The sequence below is a fragment of the Talaromyces amestolkiae genome, assembly GCF_001896365.1.
Source record: "Talaromyces amestolkiae strain CIB chromosome Unknown scaffold1.1, whole genome shotgun sequence".
NCBI classification, from domain to species: Eukaryota; Fungi; Ascomycota; class Eurotiomycetes; order Eurotiales; family Trichocomaceae; genus Talaromyces; species Talaromyces amestolkiae.
The window spans coordinates 3,497,176-3,520,524 of NW_024468037.1; the positions used below are offsets into that span (position 1 = coordinate 3,497,176).

A 23,349-nucleotide genomic window follows, 5' to 3' on the forward strand; every position below is an offset into this window, starting at 1 on the left:
CATTAAGAGATTTGACGTATGATGGATCTCTATAAGATGACGGTGAGACCTCTGTAATATAATGGTAAAAGTACGGGTAAAATTATGATAGTGCTTTTTATATTTTATAGTAATATTACTATAGTTAAATATTATATTTCATATGTAATCACAACTTGGATTTAGCTATAAGACGCGTTATTCTTGTTGTAATAATAATGGTGACTTAAAAGAATCCATATCACTTCGTAATGCTGAGAGAGCTTCTGCATGATAAGGATATTCTCCTCTAGCGATAGGACGCACGCCTATGCTTATAGGTAGCCTACGATGTCGCCGAATCTTGGTAGCCTCGAACTATCATGAAGGATATTTCTTCATCGAGGACTGATATAGACCGACAGATGATTTTGATTTCAGCAATCTAGTATAATTCGCTGGCATCAGGATATCGCAAGTCTGCATGTTCTTCCAGGAATGCCATCCAGTTTTTCAAGAACTTGCTACCTCTAAAATTTGTGTTAGAAAATTCATATAGTCACCTACACACAAAGACCCGAATAAAACTTACTTGCTGATGGTTTCAGAGTCTCCGCAAACACAGAGATGTCTTTTCGGGCGCGTCATAGCCACTGTACCATGAACTATCAGTCATAGTTCAATCAATACGAGTTCAGAGAACGATCTCACCATTAAGTCGACGTTTCTCTCCTAAAAATCCAACTTCATGTTTCTCATTACTGCGCACCAAACTGACAACAATCGCTTCTTTTTCGCGGCCCTGAAAACCATCTACACTTCCAATTTCGATGCCTGGATACTTTTCCCTCAGTGATTGCGCAATCAGAGCAACTTGGGCATTATACGGTGTGACAACGGCAATATCCTCTGGTCGAACACCTGCATCAATGAGACCCTCGACATGTAGGATAGCTATTCTGGCTTCCATTTCGTTGCTCTTACTCTCGCTAAGTAGACCTCCTTTTATTGTGGTATCTTCATCTTCGGCTTTCTCGGGGAAGTCGCCGCCTTGCGTATCTATAAACACTAGAGGCTCTTTCGTGTCATCTGTTTCTTCAACACCGTATGGTAGATCTTTCAGTAGACGGTCTTTAACAAAATCTGCTGCAGTAAGTTTTCCTTCGTACAACTCGTTAGAGGGGAACTGCATGATTTTCTCGTGCATTCGGTATTGCGTAGTAAGCATCCGCTTGATGGATGGTCCGTGAAGAGCAAGTAATCGATCGAACATGGTTTTCTCAAGCGATACACCGTTAAGAGACTCCGATGAGTCTTTTTCGGCTTCTTTTGTTTTTGATTTGCCTATCTTCTTTGCGTCCATGTTTGACGACTTTACCGTGGGTGGTAGCTGTAGATGATCGCCTGCAAGTACAGCTCGCGAGGCAGTCAATAGCGGAATCCAGCACTGTGCTTCCAGAGCTTGACTGGCTTCATCGATGATGACGACGTCAAATTTCTGGTTTTTCAGTTGATGGCCTCCAGCACCATGCAGTGTAGCGAGCACCACTTTACTCCCAGTCACGAGATTTTCGACACATTTTGATTCTCGTTCGCGAAATTCTTTCCGTAACTCTTTCAAGTCTCCATAAATCTCTCTTCTTTCCCGCCCATTTCTTGTCTTTCGAATACTTGCTTGCTTCTGATCAATCTCTTTTCGCACATCTCGTACAATCTCTGCTGCTTCTGATGTTTGGGTTAGTACTTCTAGCGAGTGATCTAGTACGGACGGTAGAAGTCGAGCTGGATGCCCGACTCGCACAATTGGGACTTTGTGCGGTGTGAGACGTTCAACGATATTGTCGACGGAAACATTTGACGGTCCGCAAACGAGTATCCTCATATTTCGACGAGTCATTTGTAAAATAAGTTCAATCAGCGTATGCGTCTTTCCAGTACCGGGAGGTCCATGTATCAATGCGATCTCCTTTGATGCAAGTGCTAACCGAATAGCTTCCTTCTGCGAGTCATTTAGGGTAGGGTCGAAGAAATCAAGAGGGCCGATTGCGTCGTAGTCGGGCGACGAAGGGGTTGTATGCCCAAAGAGGACTCGCATAAAGTATGTATGCTCTGAATCGGACATCTTTTCCATCTTTTCCATCGTCTGGTTTAGTCTTCTGTGCGTGACATCGTTCGCTAATTTGACTCTTTTACGCCAGTCAGTTTCCGCCGTTCCTATACTCAACAGACGGTGCAAACATACAACCATAGTTTCTTTCCCCAGAGCTCATCAACCGACTCCTCCTCTGCTTTCGCATTTGTACCTCCACCACTCTGACCGAAAGCCACCGAAAGCCCCTTCTCAGATGCTTTGATAACCACACCTTCGGCACCATTCGGTTTATTCCCTCCGGCTTCTTTACCCTCTTTGCCGCCTTTCCTGCTTGAAGATATTTCAAGCACCCGAACGACATCCCCAACTCTTATACCATGTGCCCCGAAACGCGCCCTTCCATCACCATCTTCGGTCGATTCGGTAGCATATGCTGCGTCCGCCCCGAATTCGCCGACTATCCTTCCACCCATGCCCGTTCGGCATTGTTCTAGTACAATTCCAGTCAATGCATATCCGGTTGCCTGTAAGGTTCGCCGAGTCGATGGGGAAATGGTGGTTGTTGAGCTAGTCGCAAGAGCGGAGGATAGTTTTTCGGCTTCGTGTTCTTTTTGTAGCAGTTTGCGTTGGGCATCTGCGAACAGGGAGATAGGGACGGGAGTAGGTGACATAATTCAAGATATCACTATAGTAATCGGCCGCATAGCTCCAAAGTAGTGTTCTTTGATGAGCTGCGATAGTTACTGATGAGAAACACGTATTTTGGAGAGTTCCCCGCACGTTGGAGACATTCCCCGCAATCACTCGTTGCCTGAGGCACCCAAGGACTTCCACTAAATACAGATCTCTACGCAGGCGCACTACCTAGGTCAGCGAGTACATCATATATTCGAACTCATCATCTATTTGGGAGACAAAAAACGAATATTGATATTCAAACGCTTTATTATGAGCCTGTCTAGCTAAGTGGCATCATACTTGAGACAGATACAACACTCAATTGCAATGATCGCTTCTTCCTTTTATAGTATGCAGGTCTCTCTCCTTCAAAGTGGTCGAAAAGTGAAAGCAGCTTCCTACGCTCTGCCAGAGTTAACGGGAGTTCCCAAGACTCATGACCGACTGTTAAATCTATTGAAGTACGCTCAAACGCCTCTTTCAGCAGTTCTGCAAGACGTCCGTATTCTTTCACATTGGCAGCGGAATGGTACCCAGCCACCAACTTGATGTGTAGATGGCGAACGCGCCCAATGTGCCTCTTGGGAAAGCCAAGAGATACGTATGGCCTTTGATAGTTGCATAAACTGAGAAGCTCCTTTGTATCGAACTTGAACTTGTTCCGGGAATAAAATATCGGGCCGCCGAGCGCATGGAAATGTTTATTGGTCCGAAAAACAGGCACCGGGGACATGTCCACGCGGTCCTCGGGATTGAACATATGACGCACTGTCTCCGAGCGCCTCCATAGACAAGAGCATGCTGTATTTCTGGTAAGGGTCTCTTGATGTTTAAGAAATGAGCACATACAACATGAATGGCTCTGCCCGTCTTTTCCATTGCCTAGACGTTGTTGTGTTGGCACTGAACAGACCCAGGAGCGATCACCTCTGAATATCACTTGATCGGTGACCAAGACATAATGCAAGATTATCATCTGGATTTCTATCGGCAATTCCATGAAGCGAAAGGGTCCCGTCCGTTCAAAAGTCACCTCACGGACAAAATGTTCCGATAGCTGGGCATAGCGACGTGACAGCTTTGGCGATCTGGAGTCGAATGATGCGTAACATGTTGCAAGTCCTCTGAGGCTGCTGATGGCTTTACTGGCCGTGATCTCCTTTGCAGTTTCGACAGATCTCGGACGACACTCTAGGCCAAACCGTATCAAACTGCCTTTGAGATGTTTGCCAAAGTAGTCACAGAAATAATACCAAACAGCCAAGTATTCGGATTTTTCTTTTCCTACCGAGTAGACTAACTTCAAATGCAACCTCTTTAATTCCCCGTTTAGCGGTGGCATGAAGTCGAAACCGCGTAGTGTCTGGTCAAGCGCATCAACATCTTCAGCGTTCCTTAATTCAAAATGAAAGGACCCCTCCTGAAGAAAGGCTTTCAGAGTTATGAATCTTGCCATTCGCGAGACCTCGAGCATTGAGACACTGATTATATGTTTGTAACAAGAACCATCGTCAAATTCCGGTATTTTTCGAAAAGCACATGTCACCAAGTTTGTTGATATTGGCGTATGATTTTTTGGAGGTTTTTGGCGAAGTCTTCTGCTGGAAGATCTGAGGTTTTCAAGCCTGGTCGGTACCAGTGCAATATGGCACGGACATATAACTCCTGCGTAGCGGAATATCTTCTTCCAAATATGATAAGGGAGTCCTAGAAAGGAGATTTTATCTTCGTTGATCGGCCTACTCTTCGAGACCGAGCCTTCGTCTTTAAGAGAGGAGGCACTGTATTCATTTCTTCCGGAGATGATTAGACTTGGTCCATCAGATTTATCCAGAAATGAACCGCTCTGATGAAGCATAAGCCCTGTGGTAGACATGTCGTTTGTTGTAGGCAAAGCTGCGCATAACTTCCCGGAGCTGAAAAGTAAATCAAAAAATATTTCGGTTCTTAAATACAAATTTAGGTAGACATGGCTTTTGAGTGTAGATGTCAAAGTTGCGTATTGTATGATGTAGAACCACGAACAATGGTACGATAGCATGCCATGGTTGTAGTCTGGCAAATAGTGTGTGCAAACTGAATTAGTACGGGGATTATGATTAAATCTACAGCTATATCTTACGTATATTTACAAAAATGAAAAGCGAAGAGGACCAAAAAAACTGTATCATGCGAACTATACGGCCTCAATCTTCACTTTAGCCTCTTCTTTCACTTCCCTCTTTGTCTTGACTAACATGCCCCTAATCTCGCTCTTACACAATCCTGTACCAGCAAGATCGCATTCACCACACTTTCTTCCTACTGGAAGACAGGCTGTCTGCCCCAAACCAACCAACAACTTATTGATCTCATGCCACTTATCTCTAGGAAGCCATGACTGCAAAGCCATACGAGTCTCTTCGGGGTTCTTTGTGACATGCCAACCCCACAGATTCGTGATGCGATGGACATGAACATCGACACCGATACCCTCGTGTTTACCCCATGCAGCGCTCATGCATAGATAGGCCATCTTGGGGCCTACACCGGGCAGTTTCATCAATTCCTCGGGTGTTGCAGGGATATCAGAATCGTACTGATCGCGCAGAATCTCAGCAGCTTGTTTGATGTATTTTGTTTTGTTGTTGTGGAAGCCGACCGCCCAGATTATTTGGTTCAGTCGCTCTGGTGAGACTGCGATGATATTTTGAACTGTCAAGGTGCTACCTGTCTTTGTACTGCCGAGCTTTATACCATCTGTGTCGTCATATTCTTCTTTCTTGATGAAGTTTTTCGACGGTGACACGGTTGTCGAAGTCTGCTCCACCTCTGGGCCAAGCTCAGTATGCAACCGTTGCATAACGACAGCGGTCACTGTATCTTTTGTCTGAGATGACAACATAAGTGCAACAAGAGTATGAAATCGTTGTTCCTTGGGCGGTGATGTGCGCCAATGGAGATCGGCGCAACCCATGGTATCTACTGGAGCAGTCGGGTTTGCTGCTCTCATTTTCTTGACAATGTCATACATAGTCTCCCAATTTGACGGTGGCTGGACTTCGATGGAGCCATCTTCGCGTTTGATTTTCTTCGCTGGTTGTCGCCGCTGCTTAGAGCTGGTATTTTTGGCCTTTGTAGCCGGGATTTCCGTTTTGACAGTGACTTCCTTCTTGATCCGCTTTGTGGTGGAGACTGAGCTGATACTAGTTGTTGGTGTCTCTGAATTGCGTCTGCGCTTTTTGGCCAGAGGTTCTATGAGATCCTCAATATCCTCTGTGTTTGCAGATGATAGAGAGGAATCATCGCCCGGCTCTGGAGCTACTCGATTGTCGGAATACGAGAAATTACGCAGGGCAGATGCAGCTAAAGAGCTACGCGTTTGTCGCTTTGGAGGCGATATTGCGTGAACCAGTTTGGCCGTTTCTTGCGACACCCGCGATGTCCTCATCTTGATGTATATGTCCTTGTTCTTGATGAGTTTTGATGAAGTTCAAGGAGTTGGACTTCGCCCCTTGCGCGGAAATGTCCAGGATGATAGCTTAATCCTGAATAGGTCTAGCCTGGCAATAAGAATTGGCCAATGGCCGTCCAGCTGATGTTAAGCGGAATTTATAACTTCACATTTATACTTCTAGAAAATTTATTTAGTATTTTATATTCTAGGACTGGATAGTATATATCTTATTTTAATAAGCTCTGTAGATAATATAGCGAGGAAACTCACTAGATATGATAAATAAGATGACTAAATCTTAGTTATATTAGCATAAAACGTCTGGATATGACCAGTATCACGAAATCTGATCCTGAGGAAAACCTTGGCATCGGCCATCATGCTGAGTTCGAATGCCTTTTTCAGGAATATAATTGGAGAATGATTTTATGCTTCCGCATGGAGGCTCCGAGTCTGGATTATGAGTTACTAACCTGTACCATTCAAGTGCCTAGTGGCTGATACCTCTATTATAAGCTGGACCATAATGGTATCTAATCTACATCATCTGACGTGAAATGATATGTCAGGCTTCTTCGGCGATTTAGCCCATGGAAGATCGAAGATAGACTTAGGCGCTGGCGAAGGCGGCTTGTTGGCTTTTTCCTCCTCCCTTTTCAACTTGTCCACAATCATCCAGTCATCTTCTTTTTCCATAACTAGGTAATGTGAAGTTATGCGAGTGCACACAGTCCGTATACAATCCACAATATGACCTAAGAGCTCATATTCGGTCTGGGCTCGTTTAGCAAAGTCGCCGTACCACTCTTTTCTAGCACCTTCTTCCTTCTCGCAGTTGAAATAGGACATAAATTGTCGCACTGTCTCGGGTTCGTGGATGTCAAATGAAGAATCTTGATGGCGAACGACCCATCCTTGACCTTTCGGCATGAAAGCGTTATAAGGTCCATAAGGCTGTCGTTGAATTTGATGTTGAGCCGTGGTTCTGCGCAATTGAATATCAGCCTGTGAGTCTCTGACCTTTCCGTCTGCAATGAGAAGTTGTCAACATACTCCCGGAAATTAGAAAAAGCAATTTCAAATGATCTTTGGTCCCACTCATTTTTTGAGACATCAAAAATGGTAATGTCCATATTCTGATGAACACCCCATCGAATTGGACTAGCGATACTTCTGTTAGATATGTCCTGTAAAGCCTTACCACACCTATCTGCGAAGCTTTGGAAGGACTTTTGGACTCGTGCTTGAAATTCTGGCCTTGGATATTTTGATTCTTCGATCTCTGCAAAAGTGGCAATGTTACTATATCAATATTTCAGCACCAAGGATGGTGCAACGTACGTATAAACAGTAGGTTTGTATTGCTCTGTCCATCTTCCATTGCTTTGTCTCTACCCCAGAATAGATCAGGACAGTTTCCCAAGCCCCAGAGTTCCTTTCGAAGATGCTCAAATGAACTTTCGACCTGTGGATCCCCGATTGGGGCGCGAAATGATATCATTTCCATATTAGGGCTCGCATTATACTCTAGCCTTTGCGGTAAATGATGCTGAGAAAGCAATCCCATCTCAAGCCACGTACCAGCGGGTCCACCGGCAATACGCTCCCCTCGTCTCGCTTCTATCATAGATTCCACATGAAGCCGGTCCTGACCACTTGATAACACAAATTCATCCAGATTGTACTCAGGCTCTGTAGGCGTTTGAAAAAGTGGATGCTCTATTTCTGGCACAGATAGTGGTTGACGACCTAATGATTGAAGAGTAGAGATTTTGAAAGGTATATGATTCAGTGGAGTGGTGGAAGCTGATACCACGTTTGTTGCATCTTTTCGAATCTCCTCGATATTCTTTTCGAGATTCTGAGGATCACTTGGCTGAATTCGATCCTGGTTGTTGTTTGCCTGACAATGTTTCCAGAAGAGCAGACCAACAAAAAACATATCTTCGGAATCTTTGTCCACTTCAAGCCACTCTCCACAAAAATGAATCAGCCTGGACTCGACTAAAGCATTGCTGAGATATGAGGAAAATATATCGTTCCATTTGGACCTCAACCCAGCAATCTGATCCGTAGACGGCGCCTTGGAGAACTGAAAGGATACAAGCTCAAGATAACTCTGAGATGTGAATAAGCTGTCGACAGGAAGAGCAAGCTGAATGCATCGATTAGAAATGTTTTCAATGTAACCAAGCATCATACTGAAGCCTAAAGAGCGTTGAAAGCATCTCCAGCCACGACCACTATCCCACTGGATTAAAACGATTATTTGCTGGCATGACGAAGGCTGATCCACTGGAGCCCAATACAGCCCTTGGAATCCTGGAATTGTTGAGACGTACTTCAACGACTTTCTCCATGTTATAGATGCTAGATGCGATTGATCTGCGATGTCGACTCCGGACTGGAAAGTGAAATGCATAATACTAAGGACGGGGTTCGCCGGCAGCTGGTCCACATCTCTCGTGAAAAACGAGATCCTATTTAGATGGGGTGTGCCATCCACACGTCCAATGATCATATCGATATTCAAGATGTTATAAACACCCGATGGTTGAATAGATCCTCGTTAAGCTATAATTATGGTGACCTGGCGTTCTGAAGAGTATGTAGACCTCAGAAGTTTACCAATGCGTTGGGGAAATGAAGCGTAAAAAAACCAGACGCTTCGCGCTACATCACGTGCAACCACCATATCCAGCTACGTTTGCACAGCCCGTATAATTTCAAGTTTTGATGTTTGTTTATTTCCTATCAGACTTTGACACATACTGGCAATGCTCTTAAAAGCTCGTTGGAACTCTACTGTCCTTCAAGTGTCATTTGAATGGGTTTGTCTGACGTCCCGGAAGTTAATACATCAAATGATGGCTGTACCCCAACCTCCAATAACCACGTCTATTATATGTTATCCTAGATTTGACCAATAACAGCCAGCAAGCAACTAATGAGATTGTATTTAACTTGATACAAGTTACTTGGTAAACAAGAAAACAGGCTTATGGAGCTTATATCTGCTTCTTTCTAAGTGACCTTTATTGACCAGAAAAACATTGAATTCAACGACTGGGCCGATGATGTTACTTCCCGACTTCTTATCCATTTCTCAATAGAAATATCTGGACGAATGTGGAGTATCTCATGGCAAGCGAGCGTCGTCAGTCAAGTGTGAGTTTCGACATCATGCTCGTCAGGGCATCCTCATCGGCAGGGGKGGTATCAGGTGGTATTGTGACAGAAGAACCAGTGGACCAATCGCTCAATGACAAATACATGGCTATTCTTGAATGTCAGTGTACCCAGACCGAGCGAAATCAAAACAGGGTGAGCTTCTTACCAGTAATGTAGAAAGAAAACGAATCTAAGGGGGGAAAATTTTAGCACAAACCCTTTAAGGCATTAGGGAAGAATAGACTCAAGATCTTGGTCATATCATACCTGCATTGTTTAGGGCTTTGCTGGGTGTTGCCGCGAGTTGCGCTACGCAGAACCAACCGTACTCCGATTTTATTTGTCCATTATCGTTACATGACTCATCAACTGTTATTTTCATCTACAATAAGCAAATATTTCAAGGTGGAATCCCAAAGCAGGATGGAGGAAGATATACTTAGATAGTTTGGGCCCACCATGGCTGGGGCATGAGTGAATTCGTGCAAAAGAGCCGTGGTCAAAGTCAGACCCTGAAAGATTTCCAAGGAAACTTTATCTAAAGACGTTTGTGAGCAGCGACTTTCATGGTATTTTGAGCTTGGTAATTTGATACCCAGCCTGAAAGTGCGTTTTGGCACAGAGTCATCACAATCGGTTGTCCTCCTGGAGCCTGGCTTGAAGACATGGCAGGGTTCACCCACGCATAGAAAGCTGCATCGTCTCTGCAGATTCCTTGTGACGTCGAAAAATCTATTATAAGCCCGAGCGTAGCGAGGGTAGACAGCTTGTAAATCCTAAAAGAATATGTACATTTGCAAAGCGGAAAAGTACAAAAAGGTGAATTATCTCTGCATCGTCTCCGCGGATCGAGGAGAATTACTCATCCGATCCCGATGATTCGACAAACGCGTATAATATGGACTTGAAATGCTACTCTGCTCAGTGCTATTCCTGTTAGTCCAGCCGCTTTGTTCTGGCATTTGGTTCTGTTGCTGTCTCGCCGAAAAATTCGCTGTCCCATGAGATGGAAGCTGGTATTCACCACTACCTCCAAGCTGAAGACCAAAAACATCTGCCTCTGAATCCATAAAGGGCGCAAAGTTCTGCTGAAATGATAGTGGCAATGGAGGGAAAGCCAGGGTGAGCGAGGGGTCAAAAGTATTTGCTCCATCAGGGCTTTGATATTCTCCATACTGCTGATATATTTGATGATGGTGATGGGGTTGATTCATGGCTATTGTTGATGTTGTTGTTGTTGGTCCTGTTGTATGCATGACTGGCTCTTCATCTTCATGCTGCGAGGTCTCTGAGTACACTGTTTGACGGATATCCAGACTAGATTTTGCCATTGGAGAAATATTGTTATCTTTGGCTTGAACGAGCCGTTTGGCAAATGCCGAGGCTAGATTCTCTGTCCCTGCGTCATCGAAATCTCGTGGGCCTTTCCATCGTGCAGATATTTCAAACAAATTGGCAATGAGCGTATCCAGAGCCGGTGCGATTACGGGGTTTGCATTACTGTATCTCGAGGAATGCGTCAAGAGCATTCGACCAGCAATGAAAAGACAAAATGAGAACTGGGGACTGACGAAAATCGGCGAATGAAGAAGGAACTGCTGTCCGATAGTAGAAATATCAGACGCAGCCTCAATACATGTCTCTGCTGAAGATGAAGAGGGGAGCTTGACTGGCGATGATTTCCAGTGTAATGGTGGGTATGCAATCGCTTGATGGAGAAGGATCACTGCTGCATTATGAGTGATATGAGCAAGCGTCAGGTTTGGGTCCATGATTCCATCTGCATTCAGAGTAGATGCTTCACGCCATTTGGAGGGGAGAAATAATTTCCACCTATGCAATCAAAAGGTTAATCATGCTGCATGTATACAAGATATTGACAGTCAAGCTTACTGGACCAGCCGAAGATCTAGCTCCTTGAATCGCATCAGCCATAGCTGAGCTTTCTCGTTGTCACGCACATCCAAAGGCTGACGGACAAAGAAATTTGATACCAAAGAGAGCGACTCGGTTGCTTCTATACAGTATGCAAATCCTCCAATTGACTCTTGCTCTGCAGGGTGTGCCATAGTCGGACTTTCCACTAACAATGACCGATGAGGAGTTGTCGCTTCTTTTGTATCAGAAATTCCAAAATACGACGGTCTAGCCTCATCCTCACGTTCCCATAATGCCCCTTCGCAAGGTAATCGCCGCTTGACATCCGCGCTGGTAAGGCTGACATTCCACCCGGTAGACAGACTACAAAATCGATCCATTAAGAACACAGTCCAGAAGACGCGTCGTCGCTCCTCAATCTCGACCCAGCATGTCGAGGGTCGCAAAAAAGCCATTCGCCGAATAAGTGCCTCGCCGGTTTGGTTTCGTTCTCGGAGGTCATCTTCTTCGACGCTAAGTTGTAATTGTTCCACTGTTCGTGCCATGCTGCCGACAATAGACCATGAGGATGGGCCACGTCCGCGAGCTATCTGTAGAATGATTTAGCTTGTAAGTAGCGCTAGGAAATCTCAGCGAACGTACCGTGTCAAATGCAATTATAACCAGTGCCTGCAAGCTCTGGACGGAGAACGATTCCATGCTGCACAAAACAACATTTTGTCGACTAGCCTCGGCTGTTTTTGCTTTTGTCTCGTCATCACCTAGTCGCGGATCCTGTAGAAATCGGATCCCAACCGCAATGATTGCGTGCAGTATGTGAACGGCTTTTTGTCTACCTTCTGGGTGCTGAATTTGATCACGGAATCTGCGAACGTGAAGAATAGGAATCCAATGATGGATATTCTGGAAATAGAACTCGACAAAACTGATCATAAGGTCGGAGTCGATGATGTCGCCAGCAGTCATGTATTGTGGAATATCGTGTTCGACTTCCTGAAAAGACGACGATAAATCTCTGCGCAGTCTCTTTGCAGGTGGTGGCTGTAACATATCGACAGATGCGGAAAGCTTTCCAATGGCGAAGCTATTATCGTTACGACGATGGGTACTTGCTAAATCAAGCAGAGAGTTCTTTAGCTGATCGCGACGACCGCGAAGATCCGTCCCATTGCCATTAAGATCATTCCCCGCCGCAGACGGAACACCAGGAAATTCCAAATTGGGATGTAGCGTCTGCCACATCTGTTTCCACAACATCTCCTGACCAAGAAACATATCTTCCAGCGTCTCAATTCTGCGGGACAGATTGTCAATCACACCTGCACGAAGTCCCGGCTTGAGTCGTCTGCCATCGTAAATGCAAGGCGTATCGAGTTTCAAGCACTGCGAACAGGGCTGTTCTCGGCTGCAACGTGCCTTTTTGCGACGACATGCTTGGCAGGCGGGGATGTCGTCGTCCGATTTCAATGAGTCGATTTGTGGTCGTCGGCTTTGCTGCTCGATGGAGCCGCTGTCATTATTGTTACTGTTTGACTTGGTACCCATCGTGGAGATTGCACATTATAAATGCATGCATATGCAGACGTAGTTGAAGTAAGTAAAATCTGGGGAAGACAAGGGGAAAGGAAATTTAATGACCAAGGGTTTCCTCGAATTCTCCATGTGGATAATCTCTTCCCCGCACAGGATGGAATCCGGGGTCCGGACGTCGGGCGAACGGCCGGAGCGTGATCCGGCCTGTCGAAGCCCGATAACTAAGTGCACACCGTATGAGGTGTCTCTTTTATTATGTACTTTACTTTGTGATATTCATTGCTTGGTTCTGTTCATAATGCGGTAGCTACGTAGAGATTTACTAACGATTTATCAAGACACCCAAAGTCCGCTTAAATTACTTTAGTGCACACTACATACCATGCCCCAGGTACAAAAACCAAAGATAAATTAAACTGGTAAGACATCTGAATCACCAGCCGTGGCCCCAAACTCCTGATTACTTAGGTAGGATCAATAGACGTACTAGAAGATAGTTAGCACGGTACATTATTAACACGGTCCTTAGAGACGGAGATATCGACTTACTCTGAAGTTAGGATTCTCCTTATCCGTCATATCCATAAAGGCATACTCATGAGTAGTCTCACTTGTAGACTGCGCGGATAATTCGTTGGTTTCCTTTAGTTTGTTACGACGGACGAGAACCCATCGTAGAACAAGCAGGACAACATTAAGTAGGCCGTAGAGACAGAAGTGGGCGGTGAATCCCTTTTCGTATCGAGGGGCATCAGATGATTGGAAGACCTGGGGAAGAATGTGGAATCAGCGGTTGCCCAAAAACTTGGAACAGTCGGATGAGAGTGGGAGGAAATACCTGTGGTGCAGCAGCGTTTCCTGCTGACCAAGCAATAAATGTAATTGCAAGGGTAGTAGATTTTTTTGTTTGGCCGGCTACATTGCGAGATACCAACGAAAACAACATGGGGCCCATGGACCAGATAAATTGCGTGCAGTAGAAAGCAATCAATAGACCGACTCTGGTTGATGCCGTTGGCTTGATGGAGTATATGATTGCCGTGCCAATGATTGGAGGTCTATTATAATGAGCATTAAAGTAAGCACTTCGATACCTTAAACATGCCAAAGCTCAACTACCGGGAAACACGTACAATGTCCACAGATGCATAACCAAGACCGTCTGCTTGGTTTTCGTGGCTAGTGAGGCCGAGCCTAACATTACAGCAATAACGACGCCGCCCTGTGCAATATTGAGAAGCTGTGTTTGAAGAGTGGTAAACCCGAAACTTTTGATGATAATGTTTGAGAAAGTTCCCAAACCACCAAGAATAAGGGTACTTGTTACCTGCACTCCGACATAGAGCCATATTGCAGGGTCTGAGAAGGCCTCCAACAGCTGATATTTTTTGTAGACCTTGTTTTGGATACCGGTTTCATTTGCTCGAACGCGTTCGACCATCAAGCGCTTTTCATCTTCGTTGAAGCACTTGGCCTTCATCGGACTATCCGGAACGTACCATGCAAGGAAGATAGCCCAGGCGACTGTGGCTACGCCGAGAACGAGGAAGAGTAATTGCCATGAATGAATGTGGTGGCCGACGTAATGGCTTGTTCCCCATGCGAGAACACCGCCAACCTAAAGTTTGTAAGACATGATTATCGTAGGAATATATCGTAGGATTATAATACCATCAACTGTAGTCCGGTCACTACGTAGGATTAGTATTAACTGCGAAAGTAATGAAACTCAAGGATTCCAACTTACTGCAATTCCAGAACGCAAGGAGCATCAACTGCTCCTGTCTTGTGTACCACATCGAGGTCATTTGGACAAATATTGGCTGGACACAGGACTCAAGCACACTATACAACATTCAACATTACAAAGCCTATTATAAATATACGTCAAGGGAAAAACGAACCCAAGCAAGAATCGGACAACCATCAATGCGGGAAAGTTTGTAGCCGCCGCACTGCACTGAAGAGGAGTTAGTATCCATGAATGCTTTCGGACCGAGAAGCCTGGGGGAAGAAATTACTGAAATAACTACACCCCAAAGGAAGACACTGCAATCATTAGTCTCTCATGCTCATTCTCTAGAAGCCAGAACTCACTTTGCCGCCAAATATTTGCCAACTGGCAACTTCTGAATAAGCACATTGGTAGGGTATTCTCCAAGGAGTATTCCAATGTACAGAATCGTTCCTAGCCAGTTGTAGTCATTGCTGGTCAGGTGAGCATCCTTCTGGATGCCCATGATTGAGCTGAAGCCAAGTGTGCCCTTGTCAAGAGATTGGCAGAAATACGTCTTTTGGCGGCATTAGTCTGCTGTTCAAATGAAGTTGATCATGAAATGCTTACCCCAGTCATGGCGAGCAAAATTCGCCCGTTAATCTTCCAGAATAAGCGTCGGTTGGTCGCCGGGTCAATGAAGACAGGCGGACCATTCGCATATTCGGCGGTCTCCTGGTCGACGCCGTACTTGGACATGGCCTCACGCTTCTCGGTATTCAGAATAGTCTCGTTATGCTCAGAAACCGTGGACTTATTCTGAAATTCGATGTCCTCCATCGTGGTTGGGGTAATGACTAGACAGGGATTGTCCAAGGTAAAAGACAGGTTGTTGGCAAGAGGTCTTTTCCCGGTAGAAATCTAGAGCACCATCCCTTTTTAAAGTACTAACAGAGGAGCATCGTATGACGGGACAATTGCAGCACAAACTCAATAATACGTGAGAGCCATCGCTCGTGGCGACAATCTGGGGAGCTTACAGCTGATTTCCCCGCTGCAATTTGTGTTGCTGGGAAGTTGGAGTTATCCCTCTGTTAATAGGAACTACCTCCGGCAGTTGCTCCGCCTCCGGACATTCGCCCACATAATGTCCATGTGGCTTCATTCAACCAACGATGGAAATTAGGTTTTGATTATAAACTCAAGCACCGGTAAAGAGTCCGACACTTGGTCCGGTGTTATTCTGGTCTGAAAATTTTCATTTGTGTGATATGTGCCCTAACCCCGAGGGTAACGCGCAAACGCTGTATTCATCTACGCATTTCATACAAAGTTATGAACCTACACGGGACTTTAAAAAAATCGTCTTGGTCTAATTAGCAGGGGCTTTATGTTCCGGAGTCACATCCACGCATGCCCCGGAATCTTTCAAGCTGTGGGGAAAGGTCAATTTTCGAACTTGATATCAGCCTTTCTTCTGCTGTCAGGAAAGCCTAACCTAGAAGGGAATATAAGAAGAGAGAATAAAAGAAAGCTAATGCCTTTTACTAGCCTACAAATAAATATGCCAAGTGTAGAAATCGCCTATCTATCAACTAGACGTACGGTTCTACTGCAACTTCCCAAGGTATCTACTGATTGTGTCGTCTAGATTAGATGAATCTCACGAATCTAGGTCATTAACATCAACCAATCCCATCTCTAGCAACATGTTGCCCAACAACATAAAATAATAATCAGCATATACCAGCCCATGATCCGACCACCGTCTGGGCGCAAACTCGTAGTTGTTGATCGTGGCACCGGTAAGAATTGTGTCAGGACAATTGCTCGCAGAACCGCCCTTAGCAAAGCCTCTTTGTGAGTTCTCAGACGTTACCGTTAGGATTCCAGGCTGCTGTTGTTGCTTGGATAAGTTCTCGGGATACGTCGGCACTGTTGATGCCGATGTATCGACATTGAATTGAGGGGTTGACGGGGTCATGTAATTCGTGACTACACCACTGACAATCCGCAATGCGGTATCGAGATATTGCTGTGCCGCAATCGATTCTTCTGTATCCTTAAGAGCCTTATACAGCAGCACTAGACCGCAGCAAGCCACCATCGCAGCCGAAGTATCTCTTGGGCTTCCCTCGTTCATCGGCGCATCAAAGTCCCAGTACGGTACGTTGTCCTCTGGTAGTTTGCTAATAAAAAAATCCGCGAGTTTGCGTGCCGTAGTAAGGAATGATGGATCTTGCGTCCAGCCATAGGTCTGCATGAACCCCAGTATGCCCCAACTCTGACCGCGAGCCCAGCAGCTCTCATCGTTGAATCCTTGATTTGTGAACTTGGATTTGGGGAAGCCTGTCTCGACTTCGAAATTGACAACATGATAGGTGGTATTATCAGGACGGATATGATGTTTCTGGCTCGTTTTGGCATGAGCAATTGCGATTTCTCTTAATGAGGTGTCTCCCGTGTGTTTAGCGGCCCAGAACAGAATGTCGAGGTTGAGCATATTGTCAATAATGACGAGGAATTCCTTGGATGGATCGTCGTATGAATACCGTTTAGTGTAGCACACATCCCAAGACCGGAGCGACTGCACGCGAGCGTCGAAACGGCTGGCAAGCGAGTGCGCTGCTAGAACCAAACTGCTGTATGCCTGTGAGTCCCGATGTAAGCTCCACGCCTTCATAGCCCAGGGGGCAATCATGAAACCCAAATCATGGGTATTCTTTATGGTTGCGTTCTGATGCAAATTAACCGTCCACCATTGACATAAATGCTGAAGCTGTAACGGATGTGGTTTGGCACCCGATTTTGCAGGCCATGAAAACCGCATTTGGCGTTCTAAGAGGAGGTAAAGTGATCCGGGGAAGAAGCCGGAGGTCCAAAAATCAAGCTTGCGGTAGATATACTGAAAGTACTCCTTGTCCGTGTATTCAGGGTACAAAGTCGGCGGCTCAACGCTGCCTAATGCTTTCTGAGCGACGTTCCAAAGTTTGGCAGCCACAGACTCGGAGAACAGGGCCTGCATCAAGGCTTGTGGCACAAGTTTTGTTTTGGACCTCCTCTGTCGTGTCTTGCTCTGTTGATGGGCATTGTCTTGATGCGCTGAGCCGTTGATGGTGGGCGATTTCACCAGAGTCTCTTCCAAAGGCCTCTTCGATGGGACGCCGATGCTGGGGGCCATTATTGTGCAAAAGAAAGGAAAAAAAAAAACAAAAGAATAATGAAGGAATAGACTATCGAGAGCATTCAAGAGCATCTCAGATTTGCATTTGTACTTTTGCAGCGTAGGCATACGGACTGCCCCTTGCGGATATCGGGACAACGGCCGGAGAGTCATCCGTCATGTCTCCGGAATCTTACTCACAGCTAAACGATCTTCAAAATAAACCACGATGAAAAAAATTGCGAATCCAACTACTTACCATATGTAGAATCTTCATTGATCATATCTGGAGGTGAAAATGGGGATATAGATCTTTACTCAATGACTTATCCCTCAGACAGCCTGTTGGATTCGTTCTTTCTGCTAGTAGTTCTCACAGGCGCTTGACTTTACGGATGTTTCTGTTATTTTATCGCCAACAGCCAAATTTGTACAACTATATACCAGGATTATGAGTTAACATGATGAAAAAAAGATATCATAGTCAAAATATCTGAATCCTGCCTTGGCGGAAGATTTTTCCCACATATTACCGCCAGCATATCCATTCAACATAACCGGTAATGCCTTGAAACTTAGCATTCTTATCTTCTAAAGCTTTTACCAGTAGGGCAAACATATGTCTGAAATACCGAGGTCATCATCCGAGTAAGTGTTTCCATCAAGCCCAGTACGTTTTCTACATTCTACGTTGTCTGGCGCTATCAATCCTTGGACGATTCAAGAAATTCCGAACATCCAGGGGCCCGATGCTCCGATAAGATCATTATCTATGATATTTTTCGCCATGATATCCCGAATCTTGGCGAAATGGGGCTATGTGAGGAACTAGGTGCTACGTTCCATACGATGGGACGTCAGGAATGGGTGGTAACATGTGCACCTGGTATGGATGTGCCGATTATACTATTCCAATCGGCCAGGTTTGGTACTACCGCAAAATGTGACGTATGAGGAAGTGAATATGCCTGTGACGGTATTGATGGTCATCAGGCGTGGCTGTGACAGGGTGTTCTTTAACTATTTGGAAGAGATGTATCAAGCTGGGGCTGTTGTCTGAGGTCAAGACTGGCGTAGATACGTTCTAGTCATTAATTCCTAGGTAGACTGATATTAAATGTTAAGATCTTAATATTAGCTATTTAAACGACATTTGTGAATAATAAGTTGTTGTATCAGCTAGAACTGCTTGTTGTCTGGGTTGAGGACATGCAAATGGGCATATTAGGGTTCGCTATGCTTCCAGGTTCCAACCAGAACTCGAAATTATGTAAACGACTCTGTTCTAAGATTGACATCATTCACTGACTCGTGAACAGATCTAGTGATTAAAAGACCAGATATGTGGAAAACTTTACCTGTTGAGCCTGACTATGAGCACTCTTATCAGGATAGCAGCAGTTCGAAAAATGTGGTGTAGAGCCTCCTACCTGATTAAGCAACAAATGCTTCAAACCCGCAACTGACCCCGATCATGTATCATTTTGATCATGTATCACTTTGAACTCAGAAGAAGACGTCGATAATTAAATATAGACCGCTCTTCACTCATGACATGGTCAACGAAACAAAAATGCGAATCATATGATAGGTGGATAGTCACCGCGGCAAGTCACGAGTTTGATATTGACATCAACAGACTCATAAACACAAGATGACGAGAAACAAAACTATGCGAGCTCAAATTTTATTATTGTGGTTATTTTTAATTTTCGTGCCGGTATCTTCTGGCATCAATTCATATTTAAGCAATATCCTAACGTTTTAAGCCTGAGTCACCACTTACTGTTCCGGCGTCAACTTACACTACTCACACTCTCGCAATGTGTACGATATACCCTCGAAAATGGTTATGTACATTGTCCCCCCAACCAGACCCCACCGGTCTCTAATCGGTCAACCCATCATCGGCGTGGGATCACTATCGTCTTACTCAACAGCCTATACAACCTCATCATCATCTTCACCTACCTCCGGCAGCAGCAGCAATAGCAGCAGCAGCAGGAGCCGAAGAACCAAGTCCTCGAATACCTACTACTCGTCACATAACGATCTCTCGCCGTCGAATGCCAGTTTCTCGAGATACCCACCATGTCCGCCTGCATATGAGAATAGGCGCCTTCGTCGCCGCGATGCGTTTGGGGTCGGGGAAGCGGCAGCATTGACGACAAGAATGACGCCTATATCAATGGCAGGATCATCGAGTCGCAGGAGAACTGAAATGCCTATTGAGCGGATACCGGCCGTTGTGCGAGAGGCGCGACGGTCAAGGTATGATAATTATTACCATATAGACGAGGACGTGGATGATTACTACGAGGGAAGATACCCGAGGGAACATGGGAGAGATCATAGATACAGCAGGAGGCATGGGGAGAATCGACTGAGATCTTTCAGTGAACATGCGAGGAGTTCGGGACGACAGGAGCTGATTGATTTAATGGGGTATGCTTATGATGACGATGATATTTCGTCGTGGACGAGATATTGCCGGACTTGTTGATGGGTATTGGAACAAGACACATGATGTCCAAGGCTGAGAAGCGACGACAATTCAGGAAGGGAGCACTTCCACGTCAGCAGAACGGAGTCAACTTCATCCCACATACTAGGATGAGGACAACTGGTGGATTTTCCCACAGATTGCACGCGACTATCCGCCTATAAGTGGAAACATGGCCCGGCTTCGAAACCACGGTGCATTCGTGTTCTAAGCATCGAAATGTGAGTGGATCATCACGAGCCTATTTCCCCTCTCTTCGAATCTCAACTTCTCACACATATGGACCCGCAAACCACTCCACATATTGAAAGGGAGCTTGAATCATTTTGGCCACTTTTGGGTCGCTGTAATCTATTGGTATCGTTTTCTTATGTATATTAGCACTATGATCCGAGTATAGAAACATACAGACCGTTTTATTCACCCATGACCACCTTGTTTACACGAGCTGTATAAACCTTAAAGATCAAGTTGACCAAGATCTGCTTTTGGATAGCAGTCCAAAGACGCTATTGGTAGTTGACACTGGGAGTACCTATGTATGTATCAGTGTTATACACACGCTACTGCGTGTAGTGAGAGCATTTGCATGACTGCAGCAACTCCCGAATTGAAGCAGAAACTTTTCTAGAATCAAAAGCGACAAGGATCCAGGATGATATATGATTAGCTCATGCAGCTCATCGACTATCCTGACGTACAGATACGGTCTGCAAAGACTAGTCAAACACGATGTCAGCCATCGACGCTTTTCGCGCTGTGATTGCTTGGACAAGTGCACATCGAATCCTTTGACCCCGCATCTAGGCCGTATGTCGTCGCTCGTGTCCCGTCTCCAAAAATCCCCACCACCTATCAATGCCAATGTCATGCATATTGATAAGTGTGTCGGGCATCGAGCGAGGCTGCAAGGACTCAGATCTCACTTCAGCTGACTGTTGTGCTGCACGGATCATTCGAGGATGCTTCTGTGCATGCGGCATGAGTAGTCCCAATCGAGATGCAAGTGGATTGAAATACTGGAATTTTCAGCTGTCAGATCTGTTAGTACTAGGCATGCGATGTGCACGATGTGTATCCATACGAGTACTAGGGCGAATTGACTGACTCGTGGCATTGTCTTGGTACCGAGCGTTTCAGATTCTGCACGCAAGACTTCTTTATGTCATACTACGTACATGCAAACATTTGTCGTATCAAGTAGATGCCAGATGCGCTGTATTGAGAGATTTATGCTTAATGGGTTTGGTCCGAGCGATTGCCGTAGACTATGCTTTGACCGCCACTACGGTGTATCCAAAGCTTCTCGAACAGAGCACCGATGAATTCGAAACAATGAATCATCGAGTCAGGCGAGCATCGAAATGCAAAGTCAGCAACAACAAAGACAACAAAAACAACAACGTGGTTGTTCTGGAGACTAGCTCTTTTGGTTGCTAGACCCCTGTTGTCGGCTACGTAGCTCGACAGATTGGCTTTCGGCTACATCTCCACAAGACAGTTTCATGGCGAAGCCGGCGTTAGAAAGCGTCGCAGTGCTGAACCATATGTGATGAAGTATATCCTTCGATTTCTCTATACAACAAATCGATAAGATGTACTCCATAGTATGTAGTTGGTGGGAGCTGGACGGTGAAGGATCAAACATGGACGGGCCGTCTCGTCTGGGCCAGGCTGGCGTCTCATATTGACACCCGCTAGACCTTTTACGGAAGGAAGGTCTCCATAGTGGGCCATGTGGTCAATAATTGTCAGACCAAAAATCGTGATTGGTCATTAATTATTGGACAGATATTTTTCATTGGTTGCTGCCCTTATCGAGACCCATCCGCTCCGTCCCGTGCTCCACTAGGCCTACTACGTACTGAGTAATAGTACAAGCCGAAGGCCCCCATTGTTCGTACTTTCAGGAACCGAGTTCTTTCCTTCTTCAGCACTCAGCGCTTCTAGTCGATAATACCCAGATTACTATCGTCAGGGAAGCCACGATCGCTTCCAAGTTGCTGTGGTGAGAACGTCCAGCAGGTTTATGCGGTTGAGTGTTGACTTTCTGGTCTTATTCTCTTCGTCCGTCCTACTGACCGTGTCACCAGTGGCATGTTTTTACTAGGTACTCGTAGTGGTCAGTGACGAAGCTTCATCATACGCACAGACACCCTGACCATCTATCGTCCGGCTAACTGAAAACAGGTTTGTAGTTCCCTCGGTTGGCGTGCTAGCAGATTAGAGCACTGTGGGCTCGGCAGAGTTGGAGCTGTTTCGTCTTGTCTACCCCTGCAGCACGAACTAGCCACTCGCAGCCCCTGGCCGGATAAAGCGATGGCACGACGACAGCGCATGGTCCAACCGTTGCAGATAGACTACTTGTGCACCGACAATTACACCGGATTCTGAGCATTCCGTGGGCCATTGATTCTGCATCAAACAGTGTCTGACGTGGAGTCGAGTTCTTTCGTTCTATCACTCGGCATGAAATGCCCTAATCTATTGCTTACATAGTGCAGCAATTACTAAGAGGAAGCTCAAAGCCATTCGTTTTCAATCCGCCATTATTCTGCTCATTCCCTAACACCTCCGATCGAATTTCTTTCACTCGACTTCGAAGGCGGACAACGAGATCGGATATGGCGAAACGTTCTTTTTAGATATGAAGTTCTTACAGCCCTTCTCCCTCATACGCTCGATGCGAACTCAGGCGGCACGATCAGCTACATCATAATTGATATTCTTCACTTCGATTCTTCATTTCGGCGAGTCATTCGTTTTCCGTCGAGCTTCCAACATTACGAACACGCATTACACTGCTCGCAGCTACATTTTTAATACTTTATGCCATCGAAACAACACCTTGCTATGATATAATTGCAAACGACATGGTGGCTTTTTAGTTCATAGCGACGCCTTCTTTCAGACATATTTTGAGCAAATTGATCCGGTTTTTTTGCTGAGGGGGCTACACTGCGGGAAGATGGATACTACACTACCAAAGTCTATTCAGAGTGGAGGAGAAACAGGGCCGGGGCCAAGGTTGCTAGTTACACCGGATCAACAAATAACTGCACTACCAATCCGCACTTTTCGCGAATCTCACCCATCGTTGAACGGTTCACAAGTCAGGACATATGGCAGAGTACTATCGCATCATCCGCAAGCTTCACTTTCTTCGCCTCCATTGCAGGACCCCTTTTCGCATCGACGTCGGGGCAGCACTTTGAAAGTCGTG

General features: G+C 45.5%; 5 protein-coding genes across 5 annotated transcripts; all 5 read right to left on the minus strand.

Moving 5' to 3' along the window:
- Positions 1–403: 403 nt before the first annotated feature.
- Positions 404–2,721, minus strand: BHQ10_001153 (uncharacterized protein; the record flags this gene model as incomplete). Its single annotated transcript, XM_040873158.1, has 4 exons — positions 404–488; positions 551–611; positions 670–2,144; positions 2,201–2,721. The coding sequence occupies 4 exons, from the start codon at positions 2,719–2,721 to the stop codon at positions 404–406; spliced, it is 2,142 nt and encodes a 713-aa protein (XP_040729658.1).
- A 2,183-nt stretch (positions 2,722–4,904) lies between these two features.
- On the minus strand, positions 4,905–6,158 carry BHQ10_001154 (uncharacterized protein; the record flags this gene model as incomplete). The annotated part of the gene is made up of 1 exon (XM_040873159.1): positions 4,905–6,158. One exon carries the CDS (start codon positions 6,156–6,158, stop codon positions 4,905–4,907), a length of 1,254 nt encoding a protein of 417 aa, XP_040729659.1.
- A 4,001-nt stretch (positions 6,159–10,159) lies between these two features.
- On the minus strand, positions 10,160–12,758 carry BHQ10_001155 (uncharacterized protein; the record flags this gene model as incomplete). Its single annotated transcript, XM_040873160.1, has 3 exons — positions 10,160–11,168; positions 11,229–11,803; positions 11,856–12,758. The coding sequence occupies 3 exons, from the start codon at positions 12,756–12,758 to the stop codon at positions 10,160–10,162; spliced, it is 2,487 nt and encodes an 828-aa protein (XP_040729660.1).
- Positions 12,759–13,220: 462 nt separating this feature from the next.
- Positions 13,221–15,300, minus strand: BHQ10_001156 (uncharacterized protein; the record flags this gene model as incomplete). Its single annotated transcript, XM_040873161.1, has 10 exons — positions 13,221–13,232; positions 13,296–13,514; positions 13,585–13,804; positions 13,880–14,364; positions 14,418–14,437; positions 14,494–14,591; positions 14,651–14,706; positions 14,768–14,795; positions 14,844–15,037; positions 15,091–15,300. 10 exons carry the CDS (start codon positions 15,298–15,300, stop codon positions 13,221–13,223), a joined length of 1,542 nt encoding a protein of 513 aa, XP_040729661.1.
- Positions 15,301–16,123: 823 nt separating this feature from the next.
- BHQ10_001157 (uncharacterized protein) lies at positions 16,124–17,641 on the minus strand (the record flags this gene model as incomplete). Its single annotated transcript, XM_040873162.1, has 1 exon — positions 16,124–17,641. One exon carries the CDS (start codon positions 17,639–17,641, stop codon positions 16,124–16,126), a length of 1,518 nt encoding a protein of 505 aa, XP_040729662.1.
- Positions 17,642–23,349: the final 5,708 nt, after the last annotated feature.